At 41.1% G+C, this 27,487-nt stretch overlaps 1 protein-coding gene across 2 annotated transcripts in view; it reads right to left on the reverse strand.

Moving 5' to 3' along the window:
* Positions 1-276: 276 nt before the first annotated feature.
* The window catches only part of LOC106602713 (tetraspanin-5), a 41,919-nt gene continuing 14,708 nt past the window's right edge, over positions 277-27,487 (reverse strand). Inside the window, exons 5-10 of one of the 2 annotated variants that reach the window (XM_014195513.3) lie at positions 13,724-13,849; positions 12,817-12,864; positions 7,495-7,611; positions 3,361-3,422; positions 2,832-2,877; positions 277-2,558 (exon numbers count right to left, since the gene is read on the reverse strand). In XM_014195513.3, the coding sequence (XP_014050988.1) occupies positions 2,865-2,877; positions 3,361-3,422; positions 7,495-7,611; positions 12,817-12,864; positions 13,724-13,849 (366 nt within the window). In that variant the 3' untranslated portion in view covers positions 277-2,558; positions 2,832-2,864. Of the gene's footprint in view, positions 2,559-2,831; positions 2,878-3,360; positions 3,423-7,494; positions 7,612-12,816; positions 12,865-13,723; positions 13,850-17,583; positions 19,805-27,487 lie in introns of those variants that run through there. The other variant, XM_082974362.1, reaches the window with a different exon arrangement.

Here is a 27,487-nt window from a genome sequence, read left to right on the forward strand (position 1 = left end):
CCTTCCGGATAGACTGAGGGCCCTTATTTGATGTATCTTGATCAAATACAGTTCCAAAGCAGCACAATAGTAAGCTGAATCAATCTGGTAGCCTCTTAAACTAGCCTAACATGCCAGCTGACAGTCTTATAGGCCGATGTCCATTCTCTTCTTACATTGCCAGAATATATATTTTTTTTAAATAATGATGAATTGGCCGGTGGTTAATGGTCAACGTGTCAACAAACATGTTACCCTTTTACACAAATACATGAATGAATCACCTATCAGACCCACTTTAATACAAAGCAGCATACATTTATTTTGACATATTTACAACTTCTCATTATCCAGTTATTTACATGATTTAAAACACATATGACATGAAAGTACAGAACATCATGATCACACCTATGGCACAGGGAAAATGTTTGTTTTTGTGTTTTGTGAGATGGCGCTGTGAAAAGTACAACCTACATGCAGTCCCCAAGAAAATCAAAAAGTCTGTTTTTACAAAATATGTGATATTCTTACTCTATACCCCAAATAGGGCCAGATTTACTTAGAGTGTGCACCAATGGAGGCTGCTGAGGGGAGGATGGATCATAATAATGGCTGGAATGGAGTGAATGGAATGGTATCAAATGTGTTTGATACCATTCCATTTACTCCATTTCAGCCATTATTATGATCCAACCTCCCCTCAGCAGCCTCCATTGGTGTGCACCAATCTACTGTTTGCACCTATTAGTTCAGTCACATGAAGAAATGTGTTGTTTTATTCTAATGAAAATATTGCCTTAGGAAATAAGGGCCACAGCGTCTAATGTAGCTTTTGCACGTCTTTTGAGGATCTAGATTTGAGATCAGAGGTCACTTCAATACATGGTTGTGGTCACCTCCATTTCAATTCAGAAAGTTTATTGAAATTCAAAACAGCACTTTTAAAGTCTTGAATTGTAAGTCATGTCATTCTAAATTTAAATGGTTTTGACCACAACCCTACTTCAATCAATACAATGTGGTCTCACATAGATGTAATACAAATATCTCAGTTCCCTCTTAAAATCTGCTGGTGAGAGTGCAAATGTCGTCTGCTTCCAGAAAGCTAACCAGCTGGTGATGTGCTGTGTGCCTGCCAGGAACATTAGGTTAGTGAATATCAGAGAAATCTCATCCAAGCAGGCAAAACTGGTTGCAATGTCATTTTGATGACATGGTCAGGTTTCATAAGTAAGTTTTGTTATTGTCTTTTTATTTACATTTTATTCATTTAGCAGACACTCTTACCCAGAGCAATTTAGAAGAGCAGTTAGGGTTATACTTTTCACCTAGTCGGCTCAGGATTCGAACCAGTGGCCTTTCAGTTACTGGCCTAAACGCTCTTAACCGCTAAACTACCTGCTGACCCTCTTGGGTTGTAATCTGACCAAATAACAACCAAATATTACTCTTTCCCATGACCTCTTGATGTCATCATGAAAAAATATGTCTTTGCCTGGTTATACTGTAACAGAGACCGTTCGGTTGCATCTGGAATTCTGAAGTCTCAACCATACAACCACAAAATGATGCCATTAAGACAACATTTGCCAAATTTTTGCCTCATGGAATTCTTCTGTTGAAAAAATTCTGACAAAAAAGAGAAATAAACCTATAACAGCTAAATGTCAATCAAAATTCAGTAAAGAACCTAGTTGGGTTTTGATACCTCACCTTTATGGGGCAACTGTTATAAATTGAACACAACAATGAAATACAACACTTGTGGCTGAAATAGAGTTAGTTCATGGTTCTTGAAGTTATTGCTAGTCAATAGACAGGACGTGTGTGGTTTTCGCAACACTAATTCTCTTTAAAACTTGTTCCCTCTTTAGAAACTGGAACACTTAACTACGAGACTCAAACTTCATGAAGCATAGATGAATTCTGCCATGACATGACACCAAGCACATTACCTAATGATAGTTCATCATGTCACTTTATGACCAACGACATCACAAAACACAGTCATTAATTTAAATGTAACGTACTAAAGATCCCAAATTGCTGCATGATATTGTAATGTCATGCTGTACTGTGTGAAGTGTCCCTAAACCAATTTGTGATACTTCACACAGTATAGCATGACATTACAATACATGTTACTGCTACAGCTATGCAGGCTATATAACACAGTGTGCAAAGTGCTACCCAGCCAATTCACTCCATACAGGTAATCTGACTTATACTGTACAATACATCAGACATTATAACAATAAAGAATACAAGTAGGAGAACGAATGCCCTATGAATAGGCATGCAGCGCATTTACAGAACGACCTCAGCTCTATACTGTACATGACAAGAGCCATATAGATACATATGTATGGCTCCCTTAAATACACATATGTATACATATGGCTTTGTACACGACCCTTCCAGGCAGTGTTTGACACTGCATCAGTGAGACATATAAAAACAAATTCTTACAAAAGTATTATATACAGAGCATAAAGGAAGAAGCGAGACTCTTCATTTTGTACATTTCCCAAGTGTCCTGATCGTCTCCCTTTAGAAGGTGGCAAAACTCAAGAGATCTGCATGGGAGATACGAAATCGAATCAATATTTAATTTAAATGTATTGATTAAAATATTTAATTTAAATGTATGGATGAAAGATGTAGGTCAAAGTATGGTAGTTAATCTTAAGGACATATATTTCAATGAAAAGAATACAATGGTAGCAGGGAGGACTTCTTTCACTGTTATTTATCAACTATAGTTTTATTGGTTCCCTGGTCTTTAATAGATGAGATTAAAAAGATTCTGGAGTCTACAACGATTGTTGAACAAGTGTAAAGGGGCTTACCTTCGTTACAACCTTTAGTTTGCTTGAGATGTTTCAGGTAAACAAACTGATGTGTGACGGGGAAAGAGAGGAAAGTGAAAATAAATGAAAAGTGCACTCACCAAATCCTGGGTTTATAATCCTGGTTGTATTTAAATGTTTTTTCAATACATCATCTCTACGCAGAGTGATTCAACAAAACGTCAACAGAGTTTCATCCCTTAGTACTGGCTATGACCACCAGGTGGCATAACTACAGTATACTGACACCACACTTTTTTGTTGGTTTAAAGGAAAACTCCATCCCAAAATATGTAACTTTCAAAATACAGAACTCTGCAGCATCATATGATTCAAAATGCATCATACAGTCCAGATTTTTGTATTTTTACAATTACATATGTTGAAAACTTGATTGCTGACATGCAAAACATTTTGGGGACTATATCATCAATGGACTAATGAAACAAGAAACGAGTTTTCCTTTAACATGGAAGTAAAAAATATATATAAGTATATACGTTTTTAAATAATCAATTGTGGTTCTTACCAACTCTCTCTCACTACTTCAATGTCGCTCACTAGATTCTGTGCTAAACAGATCCCAAAAATCTGAAAAAGGGCACAAAGATTAGGTGAGACATCTCTACTTTTGAACGGCTACTGTGGTGATAGATCTAGTTGATTTCAGTGTTTCATGGTCAGTTTTATGATCAGCAATAGTTTGTTTAATGTCTAAATTCTATTCTCAGACAATAGCCTAAGTCATCATTTAGCATAATTTTGGGCGGCAGGTAGCCTAGTGGTCAGCGCTTTGGACTAGCAACCGAAAGGTTGCTAGATCAAATCCCCGAGCTGACAAGGTAAAAATCTGTCATTCTGACCCTGAACAAGGCAGTTAACCCACTGTTCCTAGGCCATTATTGTAAATAAGAATTTGTTCTTAACTGACTTGCCTACTAGTTAAATAAAGGTAAAATAAATAAATAACAAATAGTAGCAAGTAAAGTTCACAACCATATTCACAAGCATAGTCAGCTATGAACATAAAAAGCAGAGATAAACAATGTTTCAAGACATCTTAAGAAATTGATCACTGACACCACTATCAAATAAAAAAAACTGGCTTTTTCAAGTACATTCCATTCCCGTGACAAGTCAGAGGAAACATGATGTTGAAAGTACAGCCCCTTAAAGCTACATTTTGGGATTTGAAAAAACAACAAAAGGGGTGCCCGCTATTTGTTTTGTTATACATCTGAGGGATGGGGGTCGAGAAATGTAAGCCCTCTCAAATTCATAGACAGCACTCTAGCTGCAAGTTCTGACTGTCCATGACATCTACATGATAATTTCAACCATATACAGTGGGGGGAAAAAGTATTTAGTCAGCCACCAATTGTGCAAGTTCTCCCACTTAAAAAGATGAGAGAGGCCTGTAATTTTCATCATAGGTACACTTCAACTATGACAGACAAAATTAGATTTTTTTCTCTCCAGAAAATCACATTGTAGGATTTTTAATGAATTTATTTGCAAATTATGGTGGAAAATAAGTATTTGGTCAATAACAAAAGTTTATCTCAATACTTTGTTATATACCCTTTGTTGGCAATGACACAGGTCAAACGTTTTCTGTAAGTCTTCACAAGGTTTTCACACACTGTTGCTGGTATTTTGGCCCATTCCTCCATGCAGATCTCCTCTAGAGCAGTGATGTTTTGGGGCTGTCGCTGGGCAACACGGACTTTCAACTGCCTCCAAAGATTTTCTATGGGGTTGAGATCTGGAGACTGGCTAGGCCACTCCAGGACCTTGAAATGCTTCTTACGAAGCCACTCCTTTGTTGCCCGGGCGGTGTGTTTGGGATCATTGTCATGCTGAAAGACCCAGCCACGTTTCATCTTCAATGCCCTTGCTGATGGAAGGAGGTTTTCACTCAAAATCTCACGATACATGGCCCCATTCATTCTTTCCTTTACACGGATCAGTCGTCCTGGTCCCTTTGCAGAAAAACAGCCCCAAAGCATGATGTTTCCACCCCCATGCTTCACAGTAGGTCTGGTGTTCTTTGGATGCAACTCAGCATTCTTTGTCCTCCAAACACGACGAGTTGAGTTTTTACCAAAAAGTTATATTTTGGTTTCATCTGACCATATGACATTCTCCCAATCCTCTTCTGGATCATCCAAATGCTCTCTAGCAAACTTCAGACGGGCCTGGACATGTACTGGCTTAAGCAGGGGGACACGTCTGGCACTGCAGCATTTGAGTCCCTGGCGGCGTAGTGTGTTACTGATGGTAGGCTTTGTTACTTTGGTCCCAGCTCTCTGCAGGTCATTCACTAGGTCCCCCCGTGTGGTTCTGGGATTTTTGCTCACCGTTCTTGTGATCATTTTGATCCCACGGGGTGAGATCTTGCGTGGAGCCCCAGATCGAGGGAGATTATCAGTGGTCTTGTATGTCTTCCATTTCCTAATAATTGCTCCCACAGTTGATTTCTTCAAACCAAGCTGCTTACCTATTGCAGATTCAGTCTTCCCAGCCTGGTGCAGGTCTACAATTTTGTTTCTGGTGTCCTTTGACAGCTCTTTGGTCTTGGCCATAGTGGAGTTTGGAGTGTGACTGTTTGAGGTTGTGGACAGGTGTCTTTTATACTGATAACAAATTGAAAAAGGTGCCATTAATACAGGTAACGAGTGGAGGACAGAGGAGCCTCTTAACCTCTATGGGCTATTTGGGACGCTTGCGTCCCACCTACTCAACAGCCAGTGTAATCCCGTGGCGCGATATTCAAATACCTCAAAAATGCAAAAACTTCAATTTTTCAAACATATGACTATTTTACACCATTTTAAAGACAAGACTCTCGTTAATCTAACCACACTGTCCCATTTCAAAAAGGCTTTACAACGAAAGCAAAACATTAGATTATGTCAGCAGAGTACCCAGCCAGAAATAATCAGACACCCATTTTTCAAGCTAGCATATAATGTCACATAAACCCAAACCACAGCTGAATGCAGCACTAACCTTTGATGATCTTCATCAGATGACAACCCTAGGACATTATGTTATACAATACATGCATGTTTTGTTCAATCAAGTTCATATTTATATCAAAAACCAGCTTTTTACATTAGCATGTGACTAGCATGTGACTAGCATTCCGACCGAACAAACGCAAGAACAAAACGCCGCTATTTGGATATAACTATGGATTATTTTGAACCAAACCAACATTTGTTATTGAAGTAGAAGTCCTGGGAGTGCATTCTGACAAAGAACAGCAAAGGTAATAACATTTTTCTTATAGTAAATCTGACTTTGGTGAGGGCTAAACTTGCTGGGTGTCTAAATAGCTAGCCCTGTGATGCCGGGCTATCTACTTAGAATATTGCAAAATGTGCTTTCACCGAAAAGCTATTTTAAAATCGGACATAGCGAGTGCATAGAGGAGTTCTGTATCTATAATTCTTAAAATAATTGTTATGTTTTTTGTGAACGTTTATCGTGAGTAATTTAGTAAATTCACCGGAAGTTTGCGGGGGGTATGCTAGTTCTGAACGTCACATGCTAATGTAAAAAGCTGGTTTTTGAAATAAATATGAACTTGATTGAACAAAACATGCATGTATTGTATAACATAATGTCCTAAGATTGTCATCTGATGAAGATCATCAAAGGTTAGTGCTGCATTTAGCTGTGGTTTGGGTTTATGTGACATTATATGCTAGTTTGAAAAATGGGTGTCTGATTATTTCTGGCTGGGTACTCTGCTGACATAATCTAATGTTTTGCTTTCGTTGTAAAGCCTTTTTGAAATGGGACAGTGTGGTTAGATTAACGAGAGTCTTGTCTTTAAAATGGTTTAAAATAGTCATATGTTTGAGAAATTGAAGTAATAGCATTTCTAAGGTATTTGAATAACGCGCCACGGGATTCCACTGGCTGTTACGTAGGTGGGACGAAATCGTCCCACTGGCCCTAGAGAAGTTAAAGAAGAAGTTACAGGTCTGTGAGAGCCAGAAATCTTGCTTGTTTGTAGGTGACCAAATACTTATTTTCCACCATAATTTGCAAATAAATTCATAAAAAATCCTACAATATGATTTTCTGGATTTTTTCCCTCATTTTGTCTGTCATAGTTGACGTGTACCTATGATGAAAATTATAGGCCTCTCTCATCTTTTTAAGTGGGAGAACTTGCACAATTGGTGGCTGACTAAATACTTTTTTGCCCCACTGTATGTCGTTAGTTCACATTCTTCGTGTTTGTAAACAATGGAATAATGAAACCTTGGAGGGGATTCAACCCATAGAACTTTGTTGACAATGTACCTTTTAAAGCCAATGTTAACGCATACGTGGAGATCGCATCCAAGGTAAACATGGCAGATTTCGGCTCAATTGGAAATGATCTGAATATGTCAAGTGCTCCATAACGCAGCTTCGGATTGATTTCAGTCCCTTATATTTTGGATTATGGTGAAGACAGACAGTTGTGCTAAACTCATGAGGCATTTATAAGTTATATTATATCAATGTGTAAAATATCAAGAATTGAAATGACCATTGAACAGCTTCTCAAATCCTAGGCTTTAGCTTTAAAACCAAAATGCACTGAAAGCAGACAGGTAAAACCGGTGTATTTGGGCTTATGTATCAGACATGTGTTCCCAACCTGTAGTAAAGCGATTCCTATGAAGATCCCTGCCACCACTGTCAGGTTGTCTTGAAGCCACTTCTCAAACTGAGGCACACAGCCTTTGATGTAGATAAAGGTCATCTGCTCCGAGTCCTAACACAGCAGAGACGACACAAAACAAAACAATAACCTTTAATGCTAACATTTTTATCTTACAGTCCATAATTTAATTGGTATTTACTCTGTTATCGAGTGTAGCTCAGTTGGTTAGAGCATGACGCTACCACCACATATACAAAAAACAGTTACTATACTAGAAGTCGCTTTGGATAACAGCGTCTGTAAATGGCATAGCTACTTTAAAGTATTGTTATATTATTATGTGAATTGTACATTAGGTTAATCATGCTTCAGTAGCCTAGATGTTAAATGTCCGTTTTTGTTAGCCACCTTATTAGTCACCTCAAGTGTTTTCGCGGGCACTATGGGGTGAAGTTTCTCCTACATGTAGATATAGATCTAGGATCAGATTCCCCTCCCCCAATCCTAAATAGAAAACTGACCAAAGATCAGCGTGTAGGGGCAACTTCACCCTGACTTGCATGCCATATACAGTGAGCTCCAAAGGTATTGGGACAGTGACACATTTCTCAACATTTGTTGTTTTGAATTGTGAATAAGGATGAGTGAGAAAGTTACAGATTAAAAAATATGCGTCTGTAACTTTCTCACTCATCATTATTCACGATTCATTAAGGATTATCCGTAATCATGGTAACATCCACATTAATGTAGAAGTGTAAAGAAACATATTATATTCTTATTAACAATAAAAGTGACTCCAAATATAACCAAATACATTATTGACCATTAATTTCTATTGGGCACAAAAGGATCTGAAACACAACCAAAACAAACAGCAAAATCATCCAACAAGTGTTTAGACCACAAGCTTGATGTAATCATTGCGTGCTAGGAATAGGAGACCAAATATTTAACTTTTGATTACTTTAAACTCCTTTAAGCACAATTAGGGCTGTGGCGGTCATGAAATGGTGTTAGCTGGTGATTGTCAAGCTAATAACTGCCGGTCTCATGGTAATTGTTGGTAATTGTTGTCTCATGGTAGGGTATTGTTCATTTGTTGTGTTTTTTAACAGATTACTTGTGATGGTAATGTTAGTTTGTTGACTTTGCTCATCAACAGATTTCACAGGACTGTGAGGGTAATGTTAGTTTGTTGTGTTTGTTCCTCAACAGATTATCACAGGACTGTGAGGGTAATGTTAGTTTGTTGTGTTTTACAACAGATTATCACAGGACTGTGAGGGTAATGTTAGTTTGTTGAGTTTCTCACCAGATTATCAAAGGACTGTGATGGTAATGTTAGTTTGTTGTGTTTTACAACAGATTACCACAGGACTGTGAGGGTAACGTTAGTTTGTGTTCCTTAACAGATTACCACAGGACTGTGAGGGTAATGTTAGTTTGTGTTCCTCAACAGATTACCACAGGACTGTGAGGGTAATGTTAGTTTGTTGTGTTTGTTCCTCAACAGATTACCACAGGACTGTGAGGGTAACGTTAGTTTGTGTTCCTTAATTAACAGATTACCACAGGACTGTGAGGGTAATGTTAGTTTGTGTTTCTCACCAGATTATCACAGGACTGTGAGGGTAATGTTAGTTTGTGTTCCTCACCAGATTACCACAGGACTGTGAGGGTAACGTTAGTTTGTGTTTCTCAACAGATTACCACAGGACTGTGAGGGTATTGTTAGCGTGTTGGGTTTGTTTCTCACCAGATTACCACAGGACTGTGAGGGTATTGTTAGCGTGTTGGGTTTGTCTCTCACCAGATTACCACAGGACTGTGAGGGTAATGTTAGTTTGTGTCCCTCACCAGATTACCACAGGACTGTGAGGGTAACGTTAGTTTGTTGAGTTTCTCACCAGATTACCACAGGACTGTGAGGGTAATGTTAGTTTGTGTTCCTCACCAGATTACCACAGGACTGTGAGGGTAATGTTAGTTTGTTGTGTTTGTTCCTCAACAGATTATCACAGGACTGTGAGGGTAATGTAAGTCGCTCTGGATAAGAGCGTCTGCTAAATGACTTAAATGTAAATGTAAATGTAATTGACCGATAATTAACACATTTAACATCTACTGGCATCGATGCATAGCCTACAAGCCACTGATGCAGACCTTAGGAACATCTACACTTTAAAAAGTCTAATAAATCCATGTACTATAGCTTACACCATCACAATAAATCCATTATTTATTTTATACCAGTCTAAAGAAACATAATATGAAGAAAATGTAGTGTGTTTCAGAATAAAAGAATAGCATACTCTGAGTTGTCCTTATGTTAGGCCCTGATCTGGCTATGCCATATGGCTGTGGGCTACACTAGTTCATTTAGCAGACATGATTTGCTTTGAATTCCGAGGCATTATTTTAGATTATTTTATATAGTATGAAGAACACAATTGAACATAGCTGAATAAAATAGAAAGGATATTTTCTCCAAATTATTTGGGGGAGTGCGCACATGCGGCTATTCTGTGTTGAGAGGTTAATAAAGAAACAGGTACTCCAATATGCTTAATTTAGAGTTATTTATGTAACTTTAGTTGTGAAACAAACATATGTTTTGATTTTTAAAACATTCTAAGGCTGCATAATGCGACTCTAATGATGATTTGAAAGGCATGAGCTCTGCTTTGTTTTTTGCACAGGCTGTACACACTTCATCAGTCTCTCAAAATTTGACAAGCACTGGATAATGCATCACATTTCATGGCGGCATACTTTTTGTGTGGCCATAATGCCTCCTAAAAAAATCCATGCCTTTTGCGTCCAGTAGCTGTTGTGGCCTTGGGCTGAATATAATTCCCTTCTCCCAGCTGGGCGCTCCGAAGAACCTCTCACTCTCTGTCACCTGATCGGGTATTTCTCATAGGCTATAAGTGAAGACAGACACATCGGGGACACAACTGTCCTTATCTAACTCCGAAGCACAAATTGAAGATATTGGAAAAACTGTCCACATTTACTTTTGTCAATCAACAAGAGAAGTAGGCCTAACGAACAGCAAACGCACAATCTACTATCCCCCATAGAACAAAAGTTGACCTATTCTGTGCGGGAAATAAATATTCCCAGCATAGTCTGGGACAGTTGTGGGATGCGATAGATCCCAAATGAATACAACCACTAGCATAAACAAAAAAACGTTTTAAGTAATGACGCAACAGATCAGAACGTTTAACTTAAAATGTTGCTAAACTATTAGGCTATTTCTTCACATTATAAGCTCAGCAATGCACCATGGCAATAGGCTATATGCGCAAATGTTCCATTAGCAGGAAAACACCATCCTCAAAAGTGACTGCAAATGCGATTATGCATGTAATGCTTTTATTATAAATGTGTATTTTAATGGTTAAAATTATATTGAAACTCAAACTTGATACTCACTCGCTGCATATATATGCCAGTTAGGCTCTACACCTGTTGTAAATCAGATTAATGTGCTTAACTTTAAGAAGTTATTTGGCCACTTGAGTTGTGATACAAAGTTGGGCTATATGTTTAGATTTCTTTATATATTCTAAGGCTGCATGATGCGACCCTAATAATGATTTGAAAAAATGCCTCGAATTTCCCGGCAGCAAATATATCATTCACAAGTGATAGCCTAATATTGTCAACAATCAGACTATTCTTGATTTAATCTTGTCTTTACATATACTAAATAATATATGTGTGAATTTTTATTTATTTAGAATGGACCATTATCATGCACCTGTCTCGAAGCAGGGGCAGGAGAGAAAAAAATACATGTAATCTATGCACTTAAATAGCGAATGGAGGATGCTATTCCCATTGTTAATCTTCATGCTGTTGTAGAGAAGCAATGTGCTTAATATTAGAAAAGTTGAGAAATAAATATAGTAGGCATAGCTTATAGAAAGCTGATGGGAACCTCCTCTTTTTAATAGAGGCCATCACTCTGTTTTCTCACGCAATTGCATAGCCTATAGAAATGTTGCACAACATGAGCTCATGGGCTCTCGTGAAGTGTTTGATTAGATATTCGCTAACATTTGCATTGATGTAGGAGTGATTAGAGGGAAAATAGAGTGTTGAGTACCAGGCAATTAGCAAGTTTGGTAGGCGACTAATGACCATCAACAGCATCAGAGCTTGAAGAAGCCTAATTACCGTGACTAAACGGTCACGTGGAATTTGACTGCCATCATGACTCATGACCGCTGGTGTGGCGGTAATACGGTCACCGTAACAGCCCTAGTCACAATACTTTTTGGTCCCCCTAAAATGGGGGGACTATGTACAAATCGTGCTGCAATTTTTAAACGGTTCCCCCGATATGAATAAAATACCCTCAAATTAAGCTGACAATCTGCCCTTTAACCAAAAATGTTTGTATAATTTCAAATCCAAAGTGCTGGAGTACAGAGCCAAAACAACAAAACATTTGTCACTGTCCCAATACTTTTGGAGCTTACTGTATCTCACCAAATGGCCATTCCATGAACATCCTGCAGTTCCCAGTGTCCTTTTGTTGAAATACCTTCCCGTCCCTGAATCTTATCAAAACAGACTCCAAATTTATGCTTTTCACAGTTTGAGGGTAATGTTTGGAAAATAAATACACCCCTTCCTTACATTACTCTCTCTCCCATGGTGCTTGGCCAAAAGCACATTTCTCCACCATGAGTAATTCCAGGCAACCCATAGTACTGAGGGAACCAGCTGTTGTAAAATGGGGGCTGGGAGAGTGGTGATGGACTGTGAGACCAGTGTTGTGACTTAGACTTGGGTGGAGTGCAGTAAGAATGACCTCATCTAGCTGAACCAACCTGCCAATGGCTAATGGGAAACAGTTTTCTACAATTCCTATTTCGCAATTCCACTGTTTTATTTTGAGGGCTGCCTTTTGATGAAACAACCTATCCCCATGCTGTGGAAAAAGCTCCCAGAGCTTGCTTCCAAGTGAACAGACTGCCGTAATGTTGGATTCTGGGCTGTTTGTATGAAGTGTCTCGGAGTAGGAGTGCTGATCAGGGATCAAGTCCCCCCTTTCCATGTAATATTATTCATTTTGATCCAAGAGGCAAGAGCAGGTCTCTGAAGAACGTTTTCCCCTCTACTACTCAGGCATTGCACCAGCCTCACTGTGTCGGCTCAACACTAATAACAGCAACTTTCGAATTAGAATATAGGTGCAGACTCTTGGATTAAGTACTTCACAGCATTTCCAGGGATCTCAAATTAGTTACTGTTGGGAAATACCATATTTTCTGCAATAATAACGATTCAACTCACCGCTTTAGCTCGAATGTCGTAGCCACACTGGGTGTTAATGACATCCTCCTACAATATAAAAGAGAGGATATTTATAAACGGTATATTCACAGCATTCGCCTAATTGACTCAAAACCAAACCTGCGACAAGTTTGCAAACAGTAGATAGAAATGGATGTAGGGGCTGCTAAAACTGGGGTTGTTAATGAGCTTGATATAGGCATATATATTGACCTGTAGAGTAAGCCAAACCATTAGTTCTTTTTCAAATATCATGGATAATGTCAATGTCAAGGACTTGGATTTTGCACGTGCTTGTAGGCAATGAAATGTCATTTGAAGCTACATGCCATCTGGTCTTGTTGCATGCTAAAAAAAATAGATTTCATCATAAACATCTTCAAATAAGGTTCAGCTAGGGTTATGTAGCCTATTTGTGTGCCGTTTGGCTGTAGTATGAGTGAGTTCTGTGCGGCACAGGCTAGTTGTGTCCCTCCTTGTTTGTGTTGTATGAGTATGATTTATGGTGACGTGAAGTTAGCCACTGTGAGACGTTAGCCCCTTAAAAAGGGACATGAGCTAAGATAGGACATTCTGTTCGGCAGCCTCTGAGAAGACTAAACACTGCGATCTGAATGCTGTAATCTAGCCAGTGCGTTTGACAGAGAGAGTCTACAACATGGCTTCTGACTAGGCAGAGAGAAACAACTAGGACGGTATTGAGCTTTAACCTACTGACTCTGCTAAGTGTGTTCGCAGGCCACTTTACTATTTCAAGTGTATTGGTATGAACTAATACAATACGCTGGTGGCTGGACATTAGAATGGGGCATTTTATAACTGAAGTACTGACTGATCAACTCCAATAAAAGCTGTCTGTACTTCAGAAGATAGTGGGTATAGTTCAGTGAAGTGAGAGAACACATACTGCAGGGTCTTTGGTGCAGCATGAAAAGGGGACTCCGCACTTCTCGCGACTTGGGTTGGAATCAGTGCAGTTGAAGTAGATGTTCAAGTTCCAGTCGTCTGCCCCAAAGGCTCCACAACACTCCCACTGGAAAGGCCAAAGAGACAGAACAAGATCCTGTTTAGACATCAACAACGTCTTATGCTGAGCTTAGACAACGGACGCAAAAAACGGCATACCAGTCGGACAAGAAAGAGAGTGACGGCAAAAGCAAGCTAGCACAATGGTATGAGTTGCTATGGTGATTTCAGTAAACAAACTTTGCAAATCAACATCAGGTAGAAAGCAAAGCTATGGCACACACCAAAAGATGAAATATTTGAACTCTGGCGGCAAGTGCCGTCTACTGCGGCGGCTAATGACATTCACCTCCAGCCTCAACAGCCTTTACCGTCATGCTCTCATTGAAAACAATGACATCTGGTTTGCCATCAACCTCGTACCATATAAACGCAGCATTACTGAGAGGTAAACATTGCATTCAGTAACACACATAATTGAATTGCTACTAGCATCACAGTGGGTGTCGCCCTTACATTACTTTCCATTAACTTATGTAGTCAATCCACATACAGTTTTATGTGCATTTGGTTATTTAGCTAGCTAGGTAATGCTAGCCAGAAGCTTCTGAAAATAACTAGATCAATAACCCATACATGCTGTTAAAAACTGAGAGTTGATTCACAACATGTTCATTTGTATTTTGTGTCTTTTTTATTTGTATTTTTACCCATCTACCATTAGGTGGTCTCTTTGCAAGGCATTGGAAATCCTCCCTGGTCTTTGTGGTTGAATCTGTGTTTGAAATTCACTGCTCGACTGAGGGACCTTACAGATGTATGTGACTTGTTCAGCAAATTTTTACTCCTGAACTGATTTAGGTTTGCCATTGAATACTTACTGACTAAAGACATTTCAGCTTTACATTTTTTATTAATTTGTACAAATTTATAAAAACATAATTCCACTTTGACATTTAGGGGTATTGTGCGAAGGCCAGTGACACAAAATATCAAATGAATTAAAGTTAAGGAGTGTGAATACTTTTTGAAGGCACTGTAGTTTTTTCTAGATTTGACTCTTAAAATCACACTTTAAATATTTTAATTAAAAAAAAAAAATTTAAGACCACAACAATGCTTAAACCATATCAGGAGACCATTTTTGATGTCAGTGAAAAATATACAAAATAGATTTTCATCAACTGAACACGGGCAACAGACCATTTGGCTAGTGGTGTTTCTGTCAAAGGCCTACAGTACAATGTAAGGAGCTGTTGGTGGACTTCAGGAAAAGGATGGCCGAACAGGCCCCCATTAACATCGACGGGGCTGAAGTGAAGCAGGTCGAGAGTGTCAAGTTCCTTGGTGTCCACATCATCAACAAACTATCATGGGCCAAACACACCAAGACAGTTGTGAAGAGGGCAGGAGACTGAAAAGATTTGGCATGGGTCCCCAGATCCTCAAAAAGTTCTACAGCTGCACCATCGAGAGCATCCTGACCGGTTGCATCATCGCCTGGTATGGCAACTGCTCGGCATCTGACTGTAAGGCGCTACAGAGGGTGGTGCGTATGGCCCAGTATATCACTGGGGGCAAACTTCCTCACATCCAGGACCTATATATTGTAGGCGGTGTCAGAGGAAGGCCCAAAAAATTATCAAAAGACTCCAGTCAACCAAATCATAAACTTTTCTCTCTGCTACCGCATGGCAAGCGGTACCGGAGCACCAAGTCCCAAAAGGCTCCTTAACAGCTTCTACCCCCAAACCATCAAACTGCTGAACAATTAATCAAATGGCCACCTGGACTATTTACATTGCCTGCCCCCCCCCCCCCCCCCCACTTTGTTTTTACACTGCTGCTGTTTATTATCTCTGCATAGTCACTTTACAAATTACCTCAACTAACCTGTACCCCCGCACATTGACTCAGTACTCAGTAGTAGAGCGAGAGTTGCACCCCTTCTGAAAAAACCTACACTCGATCCCTCCGATGTCAACAACTACAGACCAGTATCCCTTCTTTCTTTTCTCTCCAAAACTCTTGAACGTGCCGTCCTTGGCCAGCTCTCTTGCTATCTCTCTCAGAATGACCTTCTTGATCCTAATCAGTCAGGTTTCAAGACTGGGCATTCAACTGAGACTGCTCTTCTCTGTGTCACGGAGGCTCTCCGCACTGCTAAAGCTAACTCTCTCTCCTCTGCTCTCATCCTTCTAGACCTATCTGCTGCCTTTGATACTGTGAACCATCAGATCCTCCTCTCCACCCTCTCCGAGCTGGGCATCTCCGGCGCGGCCCACGCTTGGATTGCGTCCTACCTGACAGGTCGCTCCTACCAGGTGGCGTGGCGAGAGCACCACGTGCTCTCACCACTGGTGTCCCCCAGGGCTCTGTTCTAGGCCCTCTCCTATTCTCGCTATACACCAAGTCACTTGGCTCTGTCATATCCTCACATGGTCTCTCCTATCATTGCTATGCAGACGACACACAATTAATCTTCTCCTTTCCCCCTTCTGATAACCAGGCGGCGAATCGCATCTCTGCATGTCTGTCAGACATATCAGTATGGATGACGGATCACCAGCTCAAGCTGAACCTCGGCAAGACGGAGCTGCTCTTCCTTCTGGGGAAGGACTGCCCGTTCCATGATCTCGCCATCACGGTTGACAACTCCCTTGTGTCCTCCTCCCAGAGTGCTAAGAACCTTGGCGTGATCCTGGACAACACCCTGTCGTTCTCCACTAACATCAAGGCGGTGACCCGATCCTGTAGGTTCATGCTCTACAACATTCGTAGAGTACGACCCTGCCTCACACAGGAAGCGGCGCAGGTCCTAATCCAGGCACTTGTCATCTCCCGTCTGGATTAGTGCAACTCGCTGTTGGCTGGGCTCCCTGCCTGTGCCATTAAACCCCTACAACTCATCTAGAACGCCGCAGCCCGTCTGGTGTTCAACCTTCCCAAGTTCTCTCACGTCACCCCGCACCTCCGCTCTCTCCACTGGCTTCCAGTTGAAGCTCGCATCCGCTACAAGACCATGGTGATTGCCTACGGAGCTGTGAAGGGAACGGCACCTCCATACCTTCAGGCTCTGATCAGGCCCTACACCCAAACAAGGGCACTGCGTTCATCCACCTCTGGCCTGCTGGCCCCCCTACCTCTGAGGAAGCACAGTTCCCGCACAGCCCAGTCAAAACTGTTAGCTACTCTGGCACCCCAATGGTGGAACAAGCTCCCTCACGACGCCAGGACAGCGGAGTCAATCACCACCTTCCGGAGACACCTGAAACCCCACCTCTTTAAGGAATACCTAGGATAGGATAAAGTAATCCTTCTAACCCCCCCCCTTAAAAGATTTAGATGCACTATTGTAAAGTGGTTGTTCCACTGGATATCATAAGGTGAATGCACCAATTTGTAAGTCGCTCTGGATAAGAGCGTCTGCTAAATGACTTAAATGTAATGTAAATGTAATACTTGTACCCCCTGTATATAGCCTCATTATTGTTATGTCATTTTCTTGTATTACTTTTTGACTTTATTATATTTTGGACTTTAGCTTTATTTAGGAAATGTTTTCTTACCTCTATTTCTTGAGCTGCATTGTTGGTAAAGGGTTTGTAAGTAAGCATTTCACAATAAGGTACATGTTGTATTTGGTGCGTGTGACAAATACAATTTGATTTGATTTGAATGTAGGCCCACAGTCAGCGGCGGCTCACCCATTAGGGCATTAGTGGCCGTGCCCCACTTGTGATTGGTCCACAAAAAAGAAAAAACCTTGTAATAAAGTTACACTATTTTTATTTTAAAATATATATATATAATTCATGGATTGTGTTTTAAATGCTCATAAAAGTGTGGTAAATGTTCAAAACAAGCTGTTGAGCTACTCTGCCCCTCAGTGACTGCCAGCAGTAGCAGCTTCGCCTCTGTGGGCGCATAGGCCATGCGAACATTGCTTGGATTGTTTTGCCAGCTATTTGCTATGAGGGTGAACTACCCCTCATAATTACAAAGCACTGGGTGTATCACAAAGCATGATCAATTGAATTAGCCAGCTACTGTAATTTTGAGAAACATTGAGAAATATTTTTATGTTTTTTGTCAAATTAACCGGTTATCTACCTTTAAAAATCAGCTAGCTAGCACCCATGCCAATTTCAAGTCTTTCTAGATTAATATGAAAGTTAACTGGCTAGCTAATCATGCTTTGTTACATTATGTTAGCTATCTATCCCCAGTTACATAATGTGTTTTCACTTATTGCATCTGCATGCTTGTTGCGTTCTCCCTGGTGCACTTGTTTGTTCGTGAGCTGGCTGCTTGTTCTAAATAGCATAATCTAATCTGTTCAAAACAGCGTCAGCATGTGCAGCAGTGGTCATTCGGTTTTTGACATGCAAAAGTGAAATAGGTGTATTTATACTGTTGTTCAAATGCACAGATTGCTTCATACAGTATATTTTCTAAGAAACTAACGGTAGTTAAAAACTTGGCATCATGTTTCTGTCATGCTCCTTTGATGACAACTCCAACCACCTCGCGTCACGGACATTCAGCCAATCAGCGGCCACCGCTGCCCACGCTTTGCTTTAACAAATGCCCTCCCGATTGATACAAATCATCATGATATCATTCTGCCTACTTTGCAGTGAACATTTAATTGGGAAGGTTTATTGGGGTCTGAATTGTGCATCGCAAAGATTCAACCAAGACTTCGGACCAAACTTTTGTTGCCTTAGTTAACTTTTACTGACAGATATAATAAGTTGAAAGGACATAAAGCCATTTTTTCATCAAATAATTGTTAAAATTCAAACAAATTTTGCTATTTCATTTTTAAGACCCCTTGAAGTAACAAAAAAAATTAAAAATTAACATTTGTATTTGGCTTACTGCTTACTTACTGCTATTAGCCCATACAAACTGTAACAATGTGCGGTGAGAGTCGGGAAGCAAGTTCAGGGAGTGAGTATTTTAATAAATAAACACAACATAATACAAAATAAGAAACAAAGACAACGCACAGACATAACACAGAAACAGAAACAATAACACCTGTGGAAGGAACCAAAGGGAGTGACATATATAGGGAAGGTAATCAGGGAAGTGATGGAGTCCAGGTGAGTGATGACTTGCAGGTGCGCGGAACGATGGTGACAGGTGTGCACCATTAAGAGCTGCCTGGTGAACAAGAGGGCGGAGAGGGAGCACACGTGACAGTACCCCCTCCCCGACACGAGGCTACAGCCGCAGGACGCCGACCAAAATTACAATCCCCGGGATCAGGAGCGGACCAGTCACCTCTGCTGAGTTGCGGGAAACCTGTCAGTCTGGCTGAGACGCCTAGAGCACCGGAGAGAGCATACGTGACGGTAGACCCTCCCCGGCACGTTCGGCTCCAGCCTCAGGACGCCAACCCAAGGGACGATCCTGGGGATCAGGAGCGGACCAGTCAACCCTGCTGATGCGCGGGAACCTGTCGCCGGCTGGGACGCGCGAACCTGACAGACCAGCTGAGGCAGGGGAGCCTGGCAATCCGGCTGAAGCACAAGAGCCTGACGAGCCGGTGGAAGCAGGGGAGCCTGGCGATCCGGTGAAGGCTTGAAAGTCTGACGAGCTGGCTGAGGCATGAGAGCCTGACGAGCTGGGAAGCCTGGCGATCTGGCTGAGACATGAAAGCCTGTAACGGCCCCCGGACCCGTCATCATTCCACCTGACCCAAAAATAAAACACTCCCTGATGCTTACCTTAGGTGAGGGGTTATTCTTGAACGATGTGCGCTGAGAGTCGGGAAGCAAGTTCAGGGAGTGAGTGTTTTAATAAATAAACACAACATAATACAAAATAAGAAACACGGACAACATACAGACATGACACAGAAACAGAAACAATAATGCCTGGGGAAGGAACCAAAGGGAGTTACATATATAGGGAAGGTAATCAGGGAAGTGATGGAGTCCAGGTGAGTGATGACGCACAGGTGCGCGTAATGATGGTGACAGGTGTGCACCATCACAAGCTGCCTGGTGACCTAGAGGCCGGAGAAGGAGCACACGTGATACAAACGCATTCAATAACAGATTCCCTAAATGGAACAACAGATAGTGTCCCCCAAAACAATCACAAGGAAGTTTGTTCTGTGTCTGTCCTGTATTTGAGAGATAAAAAAAATCCTAATCTTTCTTATACTACATTTGTACATGTATTTACCCCTTATTTCTGTCACTAAACAGAAATGTCCCTTTTTCAGGACACTGTCTTTCAAAGATAATTCGTAAAAATCCAAATAACTTCACAGATCTTCATTGTAAAGGGTTTAAACACCGTTTCCAATACTTGTTCAATGAACCATAAACAATTAATGAACATGCACCTGTGGAACAGTCGTTAAGACACTAACAGCTTACAACGGTAGGCAATTAAGGTCACAGTTATGAAAACTTAGGACACTAAAGAGGCCTTTCTACTGACTCTGAAAAACACCAAAACTAAGATGCCCAGGCTCCCTGCTCATCTGTGTGAACGTGCCTTATGCATGCTGCAAGGAGGCATGAGGACTGCAGATGTGGCCTGGGCAATAAATCGCAATGTCCGTACTGTGAGACGCCTAAGACAGCGCTACAGGGAGACTCACCAGACATCACCGGCAACAACGTCGCCTATGGGCACAAACCCACCGTTGCTGGACCAGACAGGGCTGGCAAAAAGTGCTCTTCACTGACGAGTCGCGGTTTTGTCTCACCAGGTGTGATGGTCGGATTCACGTTTATCATCGAAGGAATGAGCGTTAAACCGAGGCCTGTACTCTGGAGCGGGATCGATTTGGAGGTGGAGGGTTCGTCATGGTCTGGGGCGGTGTGCCACAGTATCATCGGACTGAGCTTGTTGTCATTGCAGGCAATCTCAACGCTGTGCTTTACAGGGAAGACATCCTCCTCCCTCATGTGGTGCACTTCCTGCAGGCTCATCCTGACATGACCCTCCAGCATGACAATGCCACCAGCCATACTGCTCGTTCTGTGTGTGATTTCCTGCAAGACAGGAATGTCAGTGTTCTGCCTTGGCCAGCGAAGAGCCCGGATCTCAATCCCATTGAGCACGTCTGGGACCTATTGGATCGAAGGGTGAGGGCTAGGGCCATTCCCCCCAGAAATGTCCGGGAACTTGTTCCAGAGTGCTCATGACCTCAGACTGGGGTGAAGGTTCACCTTCCAACAGGACAACGACCCTAAGCACACAGCCAAGACAACAAAGGAATGGCTCGGGGACAAGTCTCTGAATGTCCTTGAGTGGCCCAGCCAGAGCCCGGACTTGAACCCAATCGAACATCTCCGGAGAAGCCTGAAAATAGCTGTGGAGCGACACTCCCCATCCAACCTGACAGAGCTTGAGAGGATCTGCGGAGAAGAATGGGAGAAACTCCCCAAATACAGGTGTGCCACGCTTGTCGCGTCATACCCAAGAAGACTCGAGGCTGTAATCGCTGCCAAAGATGCTTCAACAAAGTACTGAGTGAAGGGTCTGAATACTTACAGTTGAAGTCGAAAGTTTACATACACCCAAGCCAAATACATTTAAACTCAGTTTTTCACAATTCCTGACATTTAATCCTAGTAAAAATTCCCTGTTTTAGTGGTCAGTTAGGATCACCACTTTATTTTAAGAATGTGAAATGTCAGAATAATAGTAGAGAGAATGATTTATTTCAGCTTTTACTTCTTTCATCACATTCCCAGTGGGTCAGAAGTTTACATAGACTCAATTAGTATTTGGTAGCATTGCCTTTAAATTGTTTAACCTGTTGTGGTATAGGGGGCAGTATTTTCACGGCCGGATAAAAAAGGTACCCGATTTAATCTGGTTACTACTCCTGCCCAGAAACTAGAATATGCATATAATTATAGAAAACACTCAAAAGTTTCTAAAACTGTTTGAATGGTGTCTGTGAGTATAACAGAACTCATACGGCAGGCCAAAACCTGAGAAGATTCCATGCAGGAAGTGCCCTGTCTGACAATTTGTTGTCCTTCTGTTGCATCTCTATCGAAAATACAGCATCTGTGCTGTAACGTGACACTTTCTAAGGCTTACATTGGCTCTCTAAAGCCGCCAGAAAGTGGAATGGGGTGTCTGCTGTCTCAGGGCTAAGTACAGCAGCTCTGTTTGTGAGTGGTCAGCCTGGGGACAGTGAGACTGAGATGAGCGTTCACGAGACTTCTCAATTTTTTTATTTCAGCCTTTGAATGAATACAACGTTGCCCGGTTGGAATATTATCGCTATTTTACGAGAAAAGTAGCATAAAAATGTATTTTAACCTGTTAGGGCTAGGGGGCAGTATTGACACGGCTGGATAAAAAACGTACCCGATTTAATCTGGTTACGACTCCTGCCCAGTAACTAGAATATGCATATAATTATTGGCTTTGGATAGAAAACACCCTAAAGTTTCTAAAACTGTTTGAATGGTGTCTGTGAGTATAACAGAACTCATATGGCAGGCCAAATCCTGAGAAGATTCCATGCAGGAAGTGGCCTGTCTGACAATTTCTTGCCCTTCTTGATTATCTCTATCCATTACAGAGGATCTCTGCTGTTACGTGACACTTCCTACGGCTCCCATGGGCTCTCAGAAGGCGGCAAAAAGCTGAATCGTGGCTTTGCAGGCTCTGGTTGAAAAAAAGTAGCGCGTTTGGGTAGTGGCTGGTCACAGTACTGTGAGACTCAGGCTCATGCCCGCGTCGACAGAATGCTTTGTTTTCTTTTGTCTGTTTACCTAAACGCAGATTCCCGGTCGGAATATTATCGCTTTTTTACGAGAAAAATGGCATAAAAATTGATTTTAAACAGCGGTTGACATGCTTCGAAGTACGGTAATGGAATATTTAGAATTTTTTTGTCACGAATTGCGCCATGCTCGTGACCCTTATTTACACTTCGGATAGTGTCTTGAACGCACAAACAAAACGCCGCTATTTGGATATAACGATGGATTATTTTGGACCAAACCAACATTTGTTATTGAAGTAGCAGTCCTGAGAGTGCATTCTGACGAAGAACATCAAAGGTAATCAAACTTTTGTAATAGTAAATCGGAGTTTGGTCAGGGCTAAACTTGGTGGGTGTCTAAATAGCTAGCCGTGATGGCTGGGCTATGTACTCAGAATATTGCAAAATGTGCTTTCACCGAAAATCTATTTTAAAATCGGACACCTCGATTGCACAAAGGAGTTCTGTATCTATAATTCTTAAAATAATTGTTCTGTATTTTGTCAACGTTTATCGTGAGTAATTTAGTAAATTCACCGGAAGTGAATGCTAGTTCTGAACATTACATTTACATTTTAGTCATTTAGCAGACGCTCTTATCCAGAGCGACTTACAGTAGTGAATGCATACATTTCATTTCATGCATTTATTTTAATTTTTTTGTACTGGCCCCCCGTGGGAATCGAACCCACAACCCTGGCGTTGCACACACCATGCTGGCGTTGCAAACACCATGTTCTAGCAACTGAGCCACAGGGAAGCATCACATGCTAATTTAAAAAGCTGTTTTTTGATATAAATATGAACTTGATTGAACAAAACATGCATGTATTGTATAACATAATGTCCTAGGAGGGTCATCTGATGAAGATCATCAAAGGTTAGTGCTGCATTTAGCTGTGGTTTGGGTTTATGTGACATATATGCTTGCTTGGAAAATGGCTGTGTGATTATTTGTGTCTATGTACTCTCCTAACATAATCTAATGTTTTGCTTTCGCTGTAAAGCCTTTTGGAAATCGGACAACGTGGTTCGATTCAGGAGAAGTGTATCTATAAAATGGTGTAAAATAGTCCTATGTTTGAGAACTTTGAATTATGACATTTTGTGGTTTTAAATTTGGCGCTCTGATTTGTCACTGGCTGTTGAATAGTGTGGGACAATTTCGTCCCACCTCCCCTAGAGAGGTTAACTTGGGTCAAACCTATCGGGTAGCCTTCCACAAGCTTCCCACAATATGTTGGGTGAATTTTGGCCCATTCCTCCTGACAGAGCTGGTGTAATTGAGTCAGGTTTGTAGGCCTCCTTGCTCGCACACGACTTTTCATTTCTGGCCACAAATTTTCTATGGGATTGAGGTCAGGGCTTTGTGATGGCCACTCCAAAACCTTGACTTTGTTGTCCTTAAGCCATTTTGCCACAACTTTTGAAGTACGATTGGGGTCATTGCCCATTTGGAAGACCTATTTATGACCAAGCTTTAACTTCCTGACTGATGTCAGAGATGTTGCTTCAATATAATCACATCATTTTCCTCCCTCATGATGCCATCTATTTTGTGAAGTGCACCAGTCCCTCCTGCAGCAAAGCACCCCCACAACATGATGCTGCCACCCCCGTGCTTCACGGTTGGGAAGGTGTTCTTCGGCTTGCAAGCATCCCCCTTTTTCCTCCAAACATAACAATGGTCATTATGGCCAAACAGTTCTATTTTTGTTTCATCATACCAGAGGACATTTCTCCAAAAAGTACTATCTTTGTCCCCATGTGCAGTTGCAAATCGTAGTCTGGCTTTTTTATGCCGGTTTTGGAGCAGTGGCTTCTTCCTTGCTGAGCGGCCTCTCAGGTTATGTCGATATTGGACTCGTTTTACTGTGGATATAAATACTTTTGTACCTGTTTCCTCCAGCATCTTCACACGGTCCTTTGCTGTTGTTCTGGGATTGATTTCTACTTTTTTCACCAAAGTACGTTCATCTCTAGGAGACAGAACGCGTCTCCTTCCTGAGCAGTATGACGGCTGTGTGGTCCCATGGTGTTTATACTTGCGTACTCTTGTTTGTACAGATGAACTTGGTAGTCCAGATGAACGTGGTAGTCTTCCCTGTGGCTCAGTTGGTAGAGCATGGTGTTTGCAACTCCAGCATGGTGTGTGCAACACCAGGGTTGTGGTTTCGATTCCCACGGGGGGCCAGTACAAAGAAATATAAAATTAAAATTAAAATTGAAATGTATGCATTCACTACTGTAAGTCGCTCAGGATAAGAGCGTCTGCTAAATGACTAAAATGTAAATGTACCTTCAGACATTTGGAAATTGCTCCCAAGGATGAACCAGACTTGTGGAGGTCTACAATTTGTTTCTGAGGTCTTAGCTGAGGCACTGAGTGTGAAGGTAGGCCTTGAAATAAATCCACAGGTACACCTCCAATTGACTCAAATGATGTCAATTAGCCTATCAGAAGCTTCTAAAGCCTTGACATAATTTTCTGGAATTTTCCAAGCTGTTTAACCTGTTATGGCTAGGGGGCAGTATTTTCACGGCTGGATAAAAAACGTACCCGATTTAATCTGGTTACTACTCCTGCCCAGTAACTAGAATATGCATATAATTATTGGCTTTGGATAGAAAACACTCCAAAGTTTCTAAAACTGTTTGGATGGTGTCTGTGAGTATAACAGAACTCAAATGGCAGGTCAAAATCTGAGAGATTCCTTTACAGGAAGTGGCCTGTCTGACCATTTATTGTCTTTCTTTGACATCTCATTCCATTACAAAGGATCTCTGCGGTAACGTGACACTTCCCACGGCTCCAAAAGGCTCTCAGAGCCCGGGAAAAACCTGAATGTCGTCATTCCAGCCCCAGGCTGAAACACATTATCGCCTTTCTCAAGTGGCCGATCAAGGGACAGTGGGCTTAGGCGCGTGCACTGGCCGCCCCCGTCTTTGTGTTTTTTCCTCTGTTTACCGAAAAGGAGATTCCCGGTCGGAATATTATCGCTTTTTTATGAGATAAATTGCATAAAAATGTATTTTAAACAGCGGTTGACATGCTTCGAAGTACGGTAATGGAATATTTAGAATTTTTTTGTCACGAAATGCGGCATGCGCACGACCCTGATTTACCATTTCGGATAGTTTCTGGAACGCACGAACAAAACGCAGCTATTCGGATATAACGATGGATTATTTTGGACCAAACCAACATTTGTTATTGAAGTAGCAGTCCTGGGAGTGCATTCTGACGAAGACAACAAAAGGTAATCAAACTTTTGTAATAGTAAATCTGATTTTGGTGAAGGCTAAACTTGCCGGGTGTCTAAATAGCTAGCCCGTGATGGCTGGGCTATGTACTTAGAATATTGCAAAATGTGCTTTCACCAAAAAGCTATTTTAAAATCGGACATATCGAGTGCATAGAGGAGTTCTGTATCTATAATTCTTAAAATAATTGTTATGCTTTTTGTGAACGTTTATCGTGAGTAATTTAGTAAATTGTTAGTAAATTCTCCGGAAGTTTGCGGGGGGTATGCTAGTTCTGAATCGGACAGTGTGGTTAGATAAAGGAGAGTCTTGTCTTTAAAATGCTGTGAAATAGTCATATGTTTGAAAAATTGAAGTTTTTGTATTTTTGAGGAATTTGTAATTCGCGCCACGCCTATCATTGGATATTGGAGCAGGTGTTCCGCTAGTGGAACGTCTAGATGTAAGAGGTTAACCTGTTAGGGCTAGGGGGCAGCATTTGCACGTCTGGATAAAAAAAATGTACCCGATTTAATCTGGTTACTAATCCTACCCAGTAACTAGAATATGCATATACTTATTATATATGGATAGAAAACACTCTAAAGTTTCTAAAACTGTTTGAATGGTGTCTGTGAGTATAACAGAACTCATTTGGCAGGCAAAACCCTGAGACATTTTCTGACAGGAAGTGGATACCTGATGTGTTGTATTACCTTTAAACCTATCCCATTGAAAAACACAGGGGCTGAGGAATATTTTGGCACTTCCTATTGCTTCCACTAGATGTCACCAGCCTTTACAAAGTGTTTTGAGTCTTCTGGAGGGAGATCTGACCGAACAAGAGCCATGGAACGATGATGTCCCATTAGACACCTGGTGCGCGAGTTCATGTTGGGTACCCTCGTTCCAATACGTTATAAAAGAGTATGCATTCGTCCACCTTGAATATTATTCATGTTCTGGTTAAAAAAGGCCCTAATGATTTATGCTATACAACGTTTGACATGTTTGAACGAACGGAAATATATTTTTTCCCCTCGTTCATGACGAGAAGTCCGGCTGGCTTAGATCATGTGCTAACAAGACGGAGATTTTTGGACATAAATGATGAGCTTTTTTGAACAAAACTACATTCGTTATGGACCTGTGATACCTGGAAATGACATCTGATGAAGAGAATCAAAGGTAATGGATTATTTACATAGTATTTTCGATTTTAGATCTCCCCAACATGACGTCTAGTCTGTATCGCAACGCGTATTTTTCTGGGCGCAGTGCTCAGATTATTGCAAAGTGTGATTTCCCAGTAAGGTTATTTTTAAATCTGGCAAGTTGATTGCGTTCAAGAGATGTAAATCTATAATTCTTTAAATGACAATATAATATTTTACCAATGTTTTCTAATTTTAATTATTTAATTTGTGACGCTGACTTGACTGCCGGTTATTGGAGGGAAACGATTTCCTCAACATCAATGCCATAGTAAAATGCTGTTTTTGGATATAAATATGAACTTGATAGAACTAAAAATGCATGCATTGTCTAACATAATGTCCTAGGAGTGTCATCTGATGGAGATTGTAAAAGGTTAGTGCATCATTTTAGCTGGTTTTATGGTTTTGGTGAACCTGTCTTTGAATTGACAAAACATTACACACAACTCTTGTAAATGTACTGTCCTAACATACTCTAAATTTATGC

The sequence above is a fragment of the Salmo salar genome, chromosome 04 (genome assembly GCF_965601325.2).
Source record: "Salmo salar chromosome 04, fSalSal1, whole genome shotgun sequence".
Taxonomy (NCBI): domain Eukaryota; kingdom Metazoa; phylum Chordata; class Actinopteri; order Salmoniformes; family Salmonidae; genus Salmo; species Salmo salar.